Raw genomic sequence first — 17,309 nt, 5'->3', positions numbered from 1 at the left:
AATGAGTTTTGAAACTATATGAGGAAAATTTATGGGAGGCATATAAATGAGCATGCACAACATGGAAAAAAATAACAGGGCTTGTAAGTAAAGTTCTCATGTTCTTTTCCTGCTCCAGGCTCCTTTGTGCAAGAAGGGAAAATGGATCATTCAGAGAATAGGGAAATGCTTTGTTGGTGCTGAATAGAGGGTTGCCGCCCGTACCCACGGAATGGAGGGAAGCCACACAGCAGGATGTAAGTGATCACACCAGCTGCCCAGATGTCCACCTTGAGGCCATATCTGGAAAAATAAGCGACATTACAGTCAGCAAAGTCAGCCCCGGACAAATGGCGGAGCATGTGGTAAAATCGATGACTCTTTTAATAAAACCAAACAAAATAAAAAACCTAACGACAAACACTAAACTAAAACCCACAGGCTAAACAGAGTTTGAGGAAAGAATAAAAAAGTAATAACGATTTTTAAAAAGACTAAGGCACATGAATAAAAATCAAAGTAAAGCATGCCTGGGCTCATATGCAAATATCAGTAAGCAAAGGGTTTCCGCAAAAAGGTTTATTATTTGAGATAGGGAAGGACCCTTGAGACGATCTAACTCCCAAATTTTAGGAATAACAATTATTTAGAGCACATTTTCCAATTTTTAAAGCATTGCCATACATTGTTTTATTTTGTCTTCCCAACAACTGTGCAGGTTGGAAGGGACAAACATTGCCTACCCATTTCACAGAAGAGAAGGCTGAGGTTCAGAGGGGTGAATAATTTTGCCCAAGATCACACAACCAGTTGCTGGCAGAGCTGGGCTCCAGCCAAGGTCCTTAGGAACCCTGCCCCCGATCCTCTTTCTGCCCTCCACCACTCCCAGCAGCGGTCACGGGATGTCCCAGCAGAAAGCGTGGCTGTGCAGGAGCAGCACCGTCTGAGGGAGGTTAGGTAAGTCTACAGATGTGGGCTCCCCACTCACTCAAATTTTGAAGAGTAGAAAAGTCTTCACTCCCTCTCATCTTACTTGGGGATTTCCCTAGTGGGATTCTGTTCTCCTCTGTTCTGTATTCCTGCCCTTGTGGTCTATGGTACAAGCAACAAAACTTTCGCTACTGAGTTACAGGATTGGTGCCACCTAGATCCCCAAGTGTGGGCTGAAACTGCTAATGAGAAGCAAAAGTAGGGCTGCCTCCCCTGGCCACCCTGCCCTCCCGTCCTTCTGCTTAGGGACAGCACCTCAGAGCACCTATGGCTCTTTATTCAAAGGGCTCTTTACTCAAAGAGCCATTGACTCAGGCTGACCTGAGTTCAAATCTTGACTCAGCCACTAACTAGTCATGCACTGACACGGTACTTAACTGACCAGGGTCTCTATTTATTCAAGTACAAAATGGGAAGAGTACCATCTACTGGAAGAATGAAGTGAGTAAATGAGTTTAAGGGCCGGCATACAGCAGGTGCTTAGTGAGGAAGAAGCTACCCCACCTTCTCTGGAGATTTTCATTCATCTGATTCTGCACACAAAACTCAGCAAATTCCCAGTGGTACTCTGATGCCTAAGGGTGTTTGTATCCCACAGAAAACGGATGGGTCCCCAAGAGGCACAAGATGAGACTGGGGGAAGCGGGCGGCTGAGAGCAATAACCACAGCAGACTGTAATCACTGTACAGAGGTGTCTGTTTCTTTTATCTCCACATGCGAGTTAATTACCATCGTTGTGTGTTTCTCTGTTAGTCTGAACATTTTCTACTCTGAGGTTAATAACTTCTGTTCTATCTTTAATAAAGGCCAAATGGAAGTCTTACACAAGATTGCAGTAACTGGCAACTTGATTGGGAAGACGGAGAAAATGGCTCCTACTGTAAAAGTTAAAAAATAAAATAAAATTTAAAAAGGAGTGAAAGCAACCTGATAGCTAATTCTGTCTGGATGGGGCAGAGCAGTACTATTTTTCCTATTCCTGAAGCAGGCTAGTTCTTTTGCAAGCATCGTACTTAACCAGGAGAGAAGCACCTACCCAGTCTCTGCAATGATTTCCGGAGCCACGTATGTCGGGGTGCCACAGACTGTGTACAGGGGGCCGTCTACGATGGTGGCCAGTCCAAAGTCACCCAGCTTCAGTGATTTGCTGCCATCTTGGTGCTCATACACCTGAAATCAAGGTAAAAAATCGTAACTGCCTGAAAATCAAGGGTTCAAAAGCTTTTTCTTGAAGAGACGAGGGACACTGGTTTAAATTTAATATATTAATAAAGTAAAAAAAAAATCAGGCAATAATACAAAGATGTATATAAAAATATCTTTCTTTTGATTACTATGAAATTGGAAACATGACGAACACCTGGCAAATGAAAATTCTTTAAATAAATTATGGTACTTTCCTATAATGAGATGCTACATGACCATTAAAAATGGTGATGTGGGTTTATATTTATTGAAATGTATTATGTTTGGGAAATGAGGATAGCAGTTTTCCCATTGTTTGTATAAAATGTCCATTACAGGAAAAAAATATGTGCAAGGAAAAAGTCTGAAAGAACACAGTGTTGATGTGTCTGTCTCTGGGTGGTAGGATTATGGGAAGTTTGGGGGCTTTTTTTCCTTTTGCTTATCTGCATTTGATGTTTTCTGCAATTAAAATTGATTTACATCATAAAATGAAGTATAGAAAGTCTCTAGTGCAGTGTCTCCAATTTATGAAAATAATTACCTCTTCATTCCAATATATAAGCAGCTTTAAAAATGTAGTTTTTTAGTAACTGAACAAGAAAAACCGCTACACATATATTAAAACACTTTATTTGCAGTACCCTACATTTCCAACAGGATCTATTTAGATTTCTCAAATTAATAATTGAAAGGAATATTAACATTTCATTTCACCTGTGGCAGTTTGGAGAGATTTATCGGGTGCAGAGCCGGCATTCTGGCGAGCTGTCCTTATTAAGGCAGTAAAAGTCTCCAGTCTTTCACCCAACAAATCAAGAAAAGGATGCATGTGACTCTAGGCAAGTATTTACACTCCTTTAATTCTAGCCATGATCAAAACAAACGGATCTGCTCTAAAAAGTATCCCAAACAACTTCTTTTATTTCAAAGAAAAGATGAAAGGACATTCAAGAATTCTAATTCAGTACCCTGTAAGAATCACTAGGAAACAGAAAAGAAAACTTCAGTAAAAGGCTAGTATTTCCAGCAAAGGCAATCTTCAGGAGATGCCTCAAGGAAATAGCGAAGTTTTCCACGTACATCAATACTTGATCCAGCAAGTTCAGGCTTGTGTATTCTTCTGTTATCACTATGCATCTGTTACTTGATGCACAGTTTGAACCTCTTGCACAGCAAGGCACATCTCCACGCATGAGGCGTGCTGCAACCGTTCACATGCCATGGCTGCCTTCCTCTGGAAAAAGTAGAGTAACTTTGCATTTCACTGCAGCAGGAAGTGCAGATGTTTGGCCAGCTAACCTGCAGTATCAGCAATGATCATTCGGATCCAACTGTTTTGGCAGAGGCCAATCGTCAGATCCTCTTTTCTGGAGAGACTGTGTCTTTTCTGGGCAGACAATATTTTTTTACATCTTCTCCCTATCCATAACATGGAGTCTTCCCCCTAAGGGCTCGTGGTCATGATCAAGTTTGGGCTGCCCTTGGGCAGGTATCCAAAGATTTGGGGGTCACCTGCACCTGGGTTGCTAGGGCAAAGACAGTATGTGTCCCTCACAGATGTGGCTTTGCCTGCTTGTCATCTGGGATGGACAATTTCTTCCCTCACTAATGAAGCAGCTGTCCAGCCCTGGTCACCATAAACAAGTTTGTTAGAAACTTTGAGGCATCACAGCTGCAAAATACAAAGTTGACCCTGGTCTAAATGTTCTCAGGCAAAAGAAATTCCTAAATTGTAGTCTTAGCATGGCAGCCATTCTGGTCATTCAAATGACACGCAAATGATTTTCAGGAAAAGAAATCTGAGATGCAAACATCTAGTAGATCGTCTAGTTTATTTCCAAGGCAGAACAGAATTGTTTACTTCCTTAATTCCACTTTGTTACCAATAACCTTTCTAAAATGCGAAATAATCTCTTGCTTTGATGTTCTGCTAGGACCAAACATTCATGATGTATGTTTTGTGAGGTGGTGCAGATTTTGATTTGTTCAACCCCCGTTATGCAGGAATTTTGTAGCTTTTTTCTAAATGTATCTATATCACCTAACTTTATTCAAAAAGTTTGACAAAAGCAGATGTTGGCAGACCCAGTCATAATTCCCATTTTAGTTCTGTACATGACCATGTAATTCTCTTACATGTAGCAAAGGTTTTACTTGTAAGCATGTCCATTTTAGTGGAAATTCCATCTAACATACAGCCATATACCAATTCTATTTAATATAGATGATCAATAAGTCCAAAATTTCAATAACTAAGAAAAAAAGCACTAAAAATTCTACCTAAATTTGTTGCAACATAGGAAAAACAAATTCTACCTAAAATAAAGAAAATGAGTACCTAAAAATAGTAATACTTCCCCCAACCTCCCAAAACCATTTAAATAAAATACATAGAAACTACAATTTTAATGTTCTTTTTCTCTCTCTTTAATCACTTGTACAGTGGCCCCCTTTTTTGCTTTGGAAACCACATAGTCGAATTTTCATCAACATAAAGAGGTTCAAGTGATGCTTAGGATAGACAATAAGAGCTCAGAGACAAAAGCCGATGCTATGTAATTGAAAACATATCTAGACACAAGTACATAAGGAATGCTTCAGCAAAATGTTTTTGCAAGTGAACAAATGACCAGGCCTCTACTTTGGAATTCTGTTTAACTTACTGTCAGGCAGGGCAGTAAACAAGGTTACCTGGGTTGTTCTCTGTCAACACTTTGGGAGAAGGATGGAGAGGAATATATTCCAGTGTTTCTTCTCCTCCGATGGGAGAGTCCCTTTCCCAAGCGGTGTAAGGAACCACCTTACAACTGAGCTCACCGTCAGCACCTGCTGCAAGCTGAGCTATGCTCACCCTTATCTCTTACCGAGCCAACGACACAGGGGCATGCTTGAGGCCACTGGAAAATGTAATTAAAACTTTGCTAAAAATCACAGATTGCTAAATACATCTGTTTAAAGCACGCATGCACACACTCATGTGCACTCAAACACACACACACACACACACACACACACATACACGCACATCCTCCCAAAACCATCTCCAGAAAGTATTTTTCCAAATGGCAGCTATAAATTCACTTCGAACTAAATTTTTAATTAAAAGTTAGAAATCGGAAAGGCTTTTAACGGGTTCATATTTAAAATGCCGAATCCTTGGCTTCCACCCCTCTCTGGATCAACGCTGACTGTGTTCCTCAGCATTTCTCCTCATTCTGAGCATCCTTCAGAAGGGACATTAGCGAGCTGCAAGTATAGACTTGGACAGCCTGGTCCAGCAAGTGGAGTTCTGGTGTAAGGAGAACCTTTTGCTATAACTATATTTTAAAGCCTCTATAAAACATGACCCACATGTAAAGTGGGAGAACATTAACTGTCAGTCAAGGAGTATTCACAACATGAGATATAATTTAATGTTCATCCCAGGCCCTTTAAATACTATAGATGTTCCCCCACATTTTAAACACCGAGGGGCTATTAAAGAGACGTGGATTAGTGCAAATTACCCAGTATGTAGTGCTTTCACTGTTTTAACTAAGCAATAAAACTGTGTAATTGTACAACACTAATTGAATGCAGCTACACATAATTGTGGGCTGCCATATGTATCCTATTACCATAAAGACTGTCAGTATTTTGTAAGCTACTCTTGTGATCATTGCAGATGGCTACAGTCAGAGAAGTTGTCCTCTAGGGTTTATTATAAGGCTATAAAGACATCCCATGATTTGACAGACTAAATGTGTTAAATGGCAACAATTATGAAAAAGGTTCCAATTAAAAGCTGAGGCACATCCTACCAAGAATAGATACAGTGAAAGGTCAGGTATGTAGAATTTTGGGGGCACACTGGGATTTTATACAGGATTTTTCTTTTTTAAAGAATGGTTTTATTTTTGTGTCTTTTTCATTTATTTGGGGTTTTGCACTAGCTGAAACTTGCTGAACAGGAGATGTTTGGGCATATGCCTGACTTCCCTTGGATGGGAAACTGAGACCATTTGGAAAAGTTATTTGAAAAAATAAAACATTTAATATACAGTCATAAAATGCAGCCGGTGGCCATAAAATAATATGGAAATTCACAGATAACCTGAATCCAGTCAAATGGTTTCTGAGATTCCCATAATACAGCACTAAAAGCTGACTAAAAGAACAGATGTGTTGGAACAAACATAATAATGTTGCTATCAATTCAGGGATAGCCCTGTTGAAACGTTGGCTAATGAATCATTAGTGACCACTGAAATAGTTTTCACAGAGGCACTCAATAGATACTAAAAATTATTTCACCAAATAGAATGGAACAAAAGTGGCATGAAAAAAGGTCAATTTACTTTTTTATCATATATGAGATCCCTTTAAAAAGACAGTGATTTTCCTCCAGCCATGGTATATGGCCTTTATGATGTTTTCAAAGGAAAATGGATTAAATGTAAATCTTTAATCTTTAAGAAGTGAAATATAACAACATTTAAGCAGGGAATTATTTTGTGAAATACACTTTATGGCCCACATACTTTTGAATTAGATCTCCTGTAGAAAAAAACAACTCTAATAAAAAAAAAACATTTTATACCCACATGTAAAATATTTATGAACTCAAAAGTTAAATTAAATAATAAAAACAATGAAAGTTGCATAGAAGTCAGAAAGGACTAAGTCAGAAGAGAGGTAACAATATTAAAGGAAAAAAATCTCTTTTCAAAGTGTTATATTGGAGATATCTGGGAAGACAGAGAAGTGAACGGAAACTCCAGGAAACCTGATTCTCACCCTAAATTTAAAATAGTCATAAAACTATCTAAAAAGAGTTCTATGCAGCTGCAGCGAGATACACAAAACACACACGTTCCGGATTCTGTTAGGAATTATACAACCTAGGATTTTGCCAAAACTGTGGGAACTGATGTCATTGCAATTTTTAAAAATGTTATTACATTTTGGTCACACAATTATTACCCAATATGTCACTGAAGAAAAATTAGAAAAGACAGATCGTTATACAGGAAAAGGAACTAAACTCACCCATAATCTTGACATCCAGAAAAATTAGTGCTCAATAAATGGCAGTGGTAGTAGTTGAGTATTTTTAGTATTTATTGCACGAAATAATGTTTTGGGAAAATGTTATATGTCTTCTGTTTTCCCTCAACTTTCATCCAAATTCAGAAAGCAGACTTTTGTTTCTAAACACCCACAAAAAAGGATCATTCAATTTTAGCTTCAACACTTACAATGAATACAAGCTACCTTGTAATAAAGACCATCTCATTTTCAAACAAATGAAATGGTTCGAAAGGTTTTTTTTCCCTTATGTTAACCCTAAATCTTTGGTTCATTAATGTCTTCTCTTTAAGTTTTAGTTCAGCACTCTCACATACAACACACAAAAGTCCTCCCTTTGTCCATGCGGCAGCCTTTCTGGTATTTGATGAGAGCCACCATGCCCCATGTGGCCCATCCCTTCTCTGGGCTAACCCCAGGTCCCAGACAGGACACGGTCAGCTTATTACCATAGGGGTGATGTGGTATGAGCCAGGCTGAGGATACTTTTGATGGCAACACTCTTTCATGGAAAGAAGTCTAAGGACACACTGATATTTTTAGCAGCCAGGTCACACTGAGACTCACACCCAATTAATAGCCTTTTACAGGTCAACTAACAGCCTTTTGACCTGCAGGAAGACAAGTTTTCCCATTACCATTTTTCTATATTGTCAATAACACCAAACCACCAACTACACCAAAACCACTTAGTCCAGAGGGATTCATGTTTATATCTTGTTAAATTTCATATTATGAAAATTTGAGCCAAAGGTATTTCTGGATCTCAACCCTGTCATCTGGTATAATACATCTTCATTTCAGGTCATTGGTAATGCTGATCAGGGCAGGGCTGGTGACAGACTCACAGAAGATCACCGGCTCCTTCCTCTGGGGAACCCCCAATCCATTTGTCAACACACCATGGTGGCTCAAGTTCACAGTATAGGGGACTGGCTACAAATCTGTCCATGACCTCTAGACACGTTCTGTCTGTGGTACTTGCCTTGTCTACCAGTGTGGTTAGCTATCCTATGACAAAACGGATTTATTTGGGGATTAAGAGTCATGGGATCAAGGCAGAAGGAAATCCGTTGTTTTATGAGCATGGTGTTGGCTTGAACTGGAAACTAGGAAGAGCTGGAGCACAACCTATGATCATCGCTTGGGGTGAACAGGAATAGCTGATTGCTGGGTATTATCCATCGAGGGAAAAATGAGGCTCGTGAGCTGCGTGTGTCACTTTGATGGGCAGCTAGGAGCAGGCACAGACACTTAGAGAGTTTCTAAAGAAAAAAAATTCTGACCAAGAGAGGCAGTTCCTCTGAGAAACTATTTCTTCTAGAAAGTACTGGGGGGTTTAGGAGGAAAAAGGTTTTTGAACATACATTTTTGTATTTGAAGAAAATTACTGTATTTCTGGAATCTAATAAAAACTAGTGATGTAAGTTATATTTTTGCCAGGAAGGGCTTTAATTTTCATAAGGAAGTGGCATCTGTGTACACATTTTTTAAAAAGAGCCCCCCAGCTCCCTGGGAAAAACACAAGCAGCTACAGATGATTTTGCTGCCAAGGATACAATCTTGCCATCTAGTGGTGACTTGTGGGAACTGAAGGCATTAAATTTTTGTTTTTTTCAGAAAAGCAAAAAGGTCCTTTAAGTATAAACGATCATGGCATATGCACACACATATGCACATGTATACAAATGCACGTACACAGATACATACATAGTAGTCCTGTGCATAAACTGGGAAGCACTGAGCTTTCTCTCCCTGCTCGGTGAGGTTTACACGGAAGCCAGTGTGAGTCCTCCGTGAGACAGATGAGTTGGGAAATGGCTTAGGCTTTTCAGGTGGGTTGTGTCCTCTATGCCACAAAGAAGTATCACTCATTCACTCACTCGCTCGTCTCATCCACTCTGACATCCACTTGTCCATATAATTATTAAGCACCAGGCTGACAACAAGTAAAGCAAAAAGAACCACATAAAATCATGGGCATGATTAACTTGGGGAAAAAAACCTTAGTAATAATACAATAATAAATTTATAAGAAGTACTTTTTATCGGGTCAGTTCCCAATTTTCACCTAAAATGCAACTGGAAACATCACTGTAAGTCAGATATATTTTCTCATTAAAATACTTTGACCTGATCAAAAACTTAGAGTTAAATAAATCATTTATATGGTCAATATAGATCCTTAAGGCCAAGCTATATTTTTATATTGTTCTATAAGAATTAAAAATAAAAATGCTCGAATTTCTATGTACACAATTTTACTACATAAAATAAAATAGATAGCTGAATTAGACTTTTATAAAAAACACTTTGTTAGTTATAACAAATATTACTCATTTAACTAGCAAAAATTTTATTAGCAGTCTAACAATTGAGAAGGTTTCTGAGGTCTTCTAATGTAATAGTAAAGCAAAGTGCATCATGAGGCCTTTTTATTTATTTAGTAAGATTCCCTGAGGTAAGAACATGGGTTCAAAACCTTTCCATTAACTTTATTATAACATTTTCCAAAAATAGTCTATTGCCATGCATTTTGCCACAAGGTAGCAAATCCATGTATGGGTGAATAGTAAAAATTTTAAAGTAATGTCAAAAAAAGATAAAAAATGATTTTCACTACATACAATGTTATTGTTAAGCAGTTTTATTTTTAGGAATAATTTAACTTTCATTACAAATAAGAAGGCAATAAAAAAAGAGAACTAATAGTTATGTGTTGTCTCTTTATCTTCATAAAATCCTCCCTGAAGAAGGCTTAAAGGAGTTAAGTAACTTGTTGAAGGTCATAAGACCAGCTGGTGGAAGCGTGAACTACTTGGCTTTGAACTTCTGTCCATCCTACTATAAATCCTGAGTATGTGAAGGTTTACCTCTCTCTTATTTCCATGGAAAGTTCAACAGAATGTGAAATTAACAGTGCAATTAGTGATGTCATCCTAATTTTGCTAAACTTATTCTATTCTTCTATTTTATCCTATAATAGCTTTATCCCTGCAAAATTCACCAACCCTTGCTCCCACCATCATAAGCAATTACTATAATGGAGAATAGAATCTCTTTAATTTTTCATATAGATACTTTAAAACTATATTAGGAATGACTGCAATGGTTTCTCTATTTCAGATAAGAAAGGAAAAAGGAAGGAGAGATTTTTTTCTTCTTGGGTAATCTACAGTTAAAATACATTCTAATGAGCACAATACTTTAAAAGTATCCTACAGAATTGAATTTTAGTAAAAGTACACTACTATATAGTCATCTACAGCATTTGCAGAAATAGGTAACAAGGGTGAGGAGCAAGTGAGCCATGGGTACACAAAACTGAACTGCAAAGAAAAAGGAGAAGGGAAATGAAACTTTGATTTTCAATCACTGAAGTTTCAGAGCTTAGAGAAGTTTTTAAACAAAGGCCCAGTTGTAAGCCTGTTCCCGTGAGACCATCCCGCATAATTCAGGATACAGGAATAATGAATGCAGATGAAAGAAAATTGCTACAGTTTATGGAGGCAACTATGCAGAAGAGAATGTTTAGGCTACTGCGGACATGTGGAATTTGAGGCGCAATTAAGTTGGGGCTCTGTCATTTGACCTCAGCTGCCTTTATTAGTCAGTAGCTATAAGATCACTAACATAATTGCAGTGAACTAATTGTGCATGTATGTATCTTGAATGCCTATCTTTCCTGCCGGAACGTCAACTCCACTAAGGCATGTGTCGCTCTCGTCCCCTGGCACATGGCAAGCACTGAATTAAGCTCTCCCTAATTCAGAGTTTGCTGCAGTCTAGAGGTAAGAAGCTGGGCTTTTGAATAGGTCAGAAGCAGATTGAGATCTTGGCTCTTGCACTTATGAGCTGTTACAGCCTTGGGCAGGTCACTTAACTTCAAGGTGCCCAGTTTTCTTCCCTGTGACATGAAACGGTAATAGAACTTATCCCATATGGCTGTTGTGAGGATTACATGAGATAATGACAGTAAAGCCCTTAGCTCAGCTCAATGGGCTGAGCACATTGGTGGCTCTTCCTAATAGCAGATCTTTTCAGCTTCTATACGTGTAGGGGGAGTTGGGCTCCTCATTGGCTTTTAGACTTGAATGCGCATGCACATTACCTGGGAGAAGGGGTTGTGATGTGGATTTCTGCACACTGTCACCAGTCACCATATTCTGATTTGGTAGGGCTGCATCCAGGCCCAGAAAGTTGCATTTTTAACAGGCATCTGGGAGTAATTGTGACTCAGGGAGTCTTTGGACCACCCTTGGAGAAACACTGCTTTGGAAAGAGAATCTTCAATTCCCAGATTTCTGAAGACATGGGCAGGCTAAGGGGAGTCACATGTGATACATGACGCTCACGGGTGGATCATGAAAGTAAAAGACCAACTAGCATCTTCGGGGGAGAATTTCATATATTTCATTAAAATTCCAGCCTGAAGAGCCAGCAAAATTTATGTTACTCCCTTATTTACCAATGACAGTTCCCCAAGTCTCTGCCTTCTCCCTCCTTTCTATACCATCCCCTTAGTAACCAGGCTAGGAGAACTCTCTCAATATATTTCCCCAGAGATATGGACTTCGCAGAAAGCAAACCAACTAGCCACTCTGTTTTCTGAAATCAGTCTTCTTCATGATTACTTTTATTCCAAGGGGTTGGTGTCTTTAAAACCCATTATGATTCATTTCTCTTAGGTTTAGACCATATTATTGAGATGCAAAGTTGAGAGATGATGAGAAAATCTAAAAGAGTTTCCTTTTTTTTCACCAAATAAAATCTTTCTAACATAAAAGTGTTGTATATAAATTGGCTGGAAATTAGCTTTTAAGGTAGGCATTTTTAAGAAGAAAGAAAATACAATAAAAAAGAAAAGAAGGAAAGATTCACGTTCACTTGGGAGTGCCTGGAACTCGGGATGCCCTGCAGCGGGAATTTCTCTTACCAGCAGGTTTTCTGGCTTGATGTCACGGTGGACGATGTTCAGGCTGTGCAGGTACTTGATGGCGCTGGCCAGGTTGTACAGCATCCCACTGGCGTCCCGCTCAGTGTATTTGTTAGTGGAAGTAATGGCATCAAAAAGGTCTCCTCCCTGAGAACAGAACAGCAGGCAGAGCAGCACATTAGCAGATGGGCCAGCGGGCCACCTGCAGAGGCCACTGACACACGAGAAAGGAAATGAAGAATGGACCAGAATCTTCAGGTTCCTAAGGGCTTTCCCTGCCGCTTCCCTCTCAAAGCCCCCAAGTCTTTACGGTGACTTCTCTGCCCACGGTGCAAGCCAGCCACGTTTTCTTTAGAGCTCACAGAAAGGAGTGGGGTGAGGACACGTGAGGCACGTGGCCATTTCCAACACCCCCAGCCAGGGAGGAGGAGGCGGAGCTGGGTCTCCAGGGAAGAGGCCTTGTGACACGTGGGTAACCAGGAGGCACGTGCTACTTGTCCCGAACCGACTGTCGGCTGAAGTTCAAATTCATTATCCTAAGCCTCCCACAATGAGAAACAGGTAATGCTGCAAACCGCACACTTAACAAAATGTTCTACTGCCTTGTGAAATTATTAAGACACACACACGTGCACACACACACGTGCACACACATATCCCCTTCATATTCTAGATTTAGCTCTCTGGGAGTGGGTGTAGTGTTTTCTTTTTCAATACTGCACTTCTTCGCAGGGAACAGAGAAAAGGACCAGAAACTGTCATTCCAAAGATGAGAGAGAGAAGGAGAGATGGAGAGTGGAGAATGTTCACAGAAAGTTTTCTATGACTGTTATTCATCTGAACTTTGGCTTCCCTTGATCCTTGCTAGCATGTTGCTATTTGGTGAAACAGAATGATTTTAGGTTCCAATCTTGGTTCCATTTATTGGAAAGCCTTTCAGAGAATTTGGGTCTGATTTATTAACACTATTTGCCTCATTTTTGCCTACAGCGTGCCAAACAGTTGAACACAGGAACCAACTGTGTTCATTCGTTACCTGATGTGTTAAGGGACTCAGTTTTTCTTAGCAAAAACAAAATACAGCCCTCGTATGTTTTCAAATACGACCATCCGGCTTGGACCCTCTGCTTCCCTGAGCGGTCTCCACTCTAGAGATCTTTCACTGGTCTTTAAGCCTCAGCAGTTCTCAAACTAAGCATGTACATTTTTTTTTTTTTTCAAAATGAGCATTTTCTCTCTCAACTTGCTGTTTCTGTCTAAGGCAAGGCTGCTATACACAGGTTTTCACGTTGTCTTTGTGCCACTTGGGGTGGGCAGGACAGTCACTGTGGTCTCTGTGAATAGCACCCTAGAGTTATGCAGCAGGACGTGCAGGGTTGCACATGGAGACCCTGCAAAGACGCCACGATTGTCCCAGTTATCTGGGCTCCAGACATCCTGTCATCTCCTTTCTTCTGCGTCCTCAACAAAGCCGTCAGCACTTCTCACACACATCGTCTGGGCCACCCGCTGCGCCGTCTGAGGGAACGTTCCTGCCGCCTCATCCTGGGGTGTTGTGTGGTCTCACAACCGCACTGCTTCCTGTCCCCGCTCCTTATGCAAAGCACCCGCACACTGACTGTTCCCTTCCCACACGTTATGCCACTGTTCTCTTCCCTCTTCCAGACATCACCAATCCTTTCCCACAACCTCATTCCACCCTGTCCACTTCCATCTCCTGCCACGACTTTAGGACAGTTCCCTTTATGCCCCAGGTAGGGTCTTTCTTCCTTTGTCTTTAAAACAGGCCAAGATCCCTGTGTTCCAAACCTGTCCTCCTCACAGCCCCCTTCCTGGAGGGTCCCCCCCCCCCCGACTCTCCTTTGCCTTCCTAGCGCCTGTTGCTCTCTCAGGGTCCCGCAGCAGGGCCACCTCCCCACGACGCTGCCTTCCGAGGACACAGAGGCAGTTTGCATGCGCGGCACTTTGGGCAGGCAGAAGTCTCAAGTCCTGTTCCTAATAATCATGCAATTTCCCTCTTAAGAACTGCCACTTCACTGTTTTCCAGAACACAGGCCTTGTCTGTCCGGTAGCTTCAGACACTCTTTGGCACACCACTGGGCACCTAGGAATTGAGAGGCACAGCCTTATCTCAGTTTCTCAGGGGGAAGTTATGGGAGCCTTTCGAATCAAGCCTGGGGTTGGCCCTTCCTTCCTGGGAAGCTTCCAGACCTGGCCTCAGTGCAGTGCTGGGTCAGACTAAATCCAAGAGTACAAGTTAGTGGCACGGTTGAGGAGTCCCAGTGCAGGGCCGTATAGACCCTCCCTGGCCTTGTCAGGAAGCCTTGGTGACACAGGGAGAATTCACAAAGGCAGTTAAGTACAACGGGGACCCTACTAGAATCACCTAAGCATATGATTGGCAATCAGACTAAGATTGCCCACAAAATGTGGTCTGAACACTTGAGCCTTTGCCATCTTCAAATTTAATTTAGTCTCAGCTTTCCAAAAATCAGCTCATCAATAATAACAGGGTTAATCAATTTTTAACAGCACACAGAGGGGCAATAGGAATGGTTTCAAGTTGTTAGTCTAAAATTAATGCCATTATAAAAATACTATCCTTGGTGCTAGACAAAGTGTAATTTACCACGTTGGTAAAAAGATAATCTGATAATAAAGCACCAATATGAAAATCTTTTGAGTGAATAAAATGGACCTTTCTTTGTTGGAATAACAGTTTAACATTTCCACCTCCCTCAGCCTCGAACACGACAATAACCATGTGTTACTGCTAACAAACCCCCATGTTCCAAAAGAAAAAAGTTCTAACTAGAATTGCCAAATGATGTTGAAGGTCCTTAGAGGATGCTGGAGAAAAAAAAATAGGTTTCACCTATAAATATAAATAATCACTAAGTAAAAAAGAAAAATGTCAACATATCTAAAGTGAAGCAACTCTGAAAAATGAAAGCTTAAAAGCCCTAGAAATGAACATTTTTCTATATCATAACAGATTCATTTCTTAAATGCTTTCCTTATCTTAAATCTTTAAAAAAAAAAAATCCCACGTGGCACAGTCACTAGCTTGGGTGTGTGATTCCAACATGGCCTCCGGAGCCCAAAGCTGTCACTGGCGGGGCACACAGCTGCCGCAGGAGGTGGAGCCACTAACCCACAACACTCTGCAACTAACGCAGAAATTACTCAGACCTTCAGTCAGAATAACATAACATAAAATGAAAGGCTTGAGAAGAAATAACTTCATAAAAACTAAGCATTCTATTTTTAAAACTTCTAATTCCTGAAAATTTTAAAAGGTACAGAAGTAAAGAGAATAGGTAAAATACCTTCCACCAGCATTCAACCATTATCAACATTTGGTTATTCCTGTATTCTATGCTTTCATAGACTAAAAAGGTAATTTTTTGGTGACAGGAGGAGATTTAAAACATTCACTAAAAGGCAGTAGACTATTCACATTATTGATAAGTCTGTTATTTTTCTATTATGTTGATGACTAAAAGTTTAAAGCTTGTTTTTACAAAATGGTTGGTACCTTTGGAGGTAGTTCTTGAAAAAGTGGTCAATTTTTCTATTATAACAACAATAACTGTATTGATATCTAATGCTTTCTGTGTCACACAAACTGGTAGAAGCCATCCATCCTTATCCCCACAATAATAACACTATTAAGTAGGTACTATTAGTATTCTCATTTTGCATCTGGGGGAACTAAGGCATAGAGAGGTGTATCCATGGTCATGGGCCTATTTGCACCAAGGCTGGGACTTGAACTCTTGCAGTACAATTCTCTGGTTAATATTCCTAATCGCTGTGCCAGTGCCCAGAAATGAGTAACTGAATGCTGGTGGGAGAAAATAAGGAAAAGGAACTCTACAATATAGGAAAGTAAGGTGCCTTGAATAGAAGTTTCTTTCTCTTCCAAAATACATACCTTTACTAATTCCATGACAAGATACAGCTCCGTTGGCACATCCATCTCCTCAATCAGAAGAACAATGTTGGGATGCTTCACTCTTCTTAAAATAGACACTTCATTCTGGATCATGTGCTCCTGTCCAAGGAAGAAGTTATCTTAATATACACAAAACAGATAACTCAAACGAGTACAACTATAATATCTGAGGATCAAGAGAGATGTAGTTTGGTAAAATATAATGAGTATATCTTACATTCTGATATTCAGATAGCCTAGAATCACCAAACGATATTGAAGGTCCTTAGATGATACTTGTAAATTCAGAACCTATAGTTATAACTATAATTTCATATACAGGGATGGAATGAAACTTAGATCACAAAAGTAAAGGAAGAAAATAAACAAACAAATAAGTAAACAAAGATAAGGAACAAAAATAATAACTAATCATTCTAACTAACTTTTATTCCAGGGATATTTATAAAAAAAGTTATAGTCTAATAAGTATATAATATTCTATTCCACCAAAATGCAACTCTTAGGGTAAACTTATGTTTATTTGGGAGCTGAACTTTGTGTTTCTTTAACCCCCCCTAAACACTATACTTCATAAGACCAGACATTATACATACTTTTCCTCGACATTTGCTTTTCTTGATAATTTTCAGAGCATACTCCCTAGCAGTCGACCTGCAAAGAGAAAGTTTGTTTTTTTAAAAAATAAAACTGAATTTCAGATCTATTGAATCATTTTTTTTCAGGGATTAATTTCTTACCCATACATCTTGCATCATGTTGTAAATATTTTGTGAAAGACTCTCCTTTCCCTTTTTATTTTTTTTTAGCAAAGAAATATGTAAATGTTTATGGATTAACCAAATGTAAGGACAACAAATATGCCAGCATGGAAAAATCTTGAGCTGTTCATGTCACCGTGCTTGTTATAAAAACACTACTGTGGCTACTGTGGTGCTAAACTCCTCTGGCCTCGAGGTTGAGGCTGTCTCATTTCATTTCATAGAAAGAATATGGAGGTGACAATTAAAACAAACGCACTGTCCCAAAGTCACATGGCAGCATTAAAACGAGGGCTTTTGGTTCTGGGGTCCCTGCTCCCCATACAGTACAATCAACACCACCCTTCATCTGTGACAGGTGTAGGAGGGAGGGTGTAGTCGTTTTGCTACCTTTAAATAGCTTCCTAATTTGTGTTAACATTTCTAAGA

At 39.8% G+C, this 17,309-nt stretch overlaps 1 protein-coding gene across 1 annotated transcript in view; it reads right to left on the bottom strand.

Moving 5' to 3' along the window:
• The window catches only part of DCLK1 (doublecortin like kinase 1), a 307,997-nt gene that overhangs the window by 33,357 nt on the left and 257,331 nt on the right, over nt 1–17,309 (bottom strand). The window contains exons 9-13 of the mRNA XM_045567186.1: nt 16,716–16,773; nt 16,099–16,218; nt 12,162–12,308; nt 2,007–2,140; nt 205–282 (exon numbers count right to left, since the gene is read on the bottom strand). Of these exons, the coding sequence (XP_045423142.1) occupies nt 205–282; nt 2,007–2,140; nt 12,162–12,308; nt 16,099–16,218; nt 16,716–16,773 (537 nt within the window). The remainder of the gene's footprint in view (nt 1–204; nt 283–2,006; nt 2,141–12,161; nt 12,309–16,098; nt 16,219–16,715; nt 16,774–17,309) is intronic.

The sequence above is a fragment of the Lemur catta genome, chromosome 13 (assembly GCF_020740605.2).
Source record: "Lemur catta isolate mLemCat1 chromosome 13, mLemCat1.pri, whole genome shotgun sequence".
NCBI classification, from domain to species: Eukaryota; Metazoa; Chordata; class Mammalia; order Primates; family Lemuridae; genus Lemur; species Lemur catta.
Note: the sequence above shows the minus strand (reverse complement) of the source record. Positions and strands in the feature narration are given on the sequence as shown.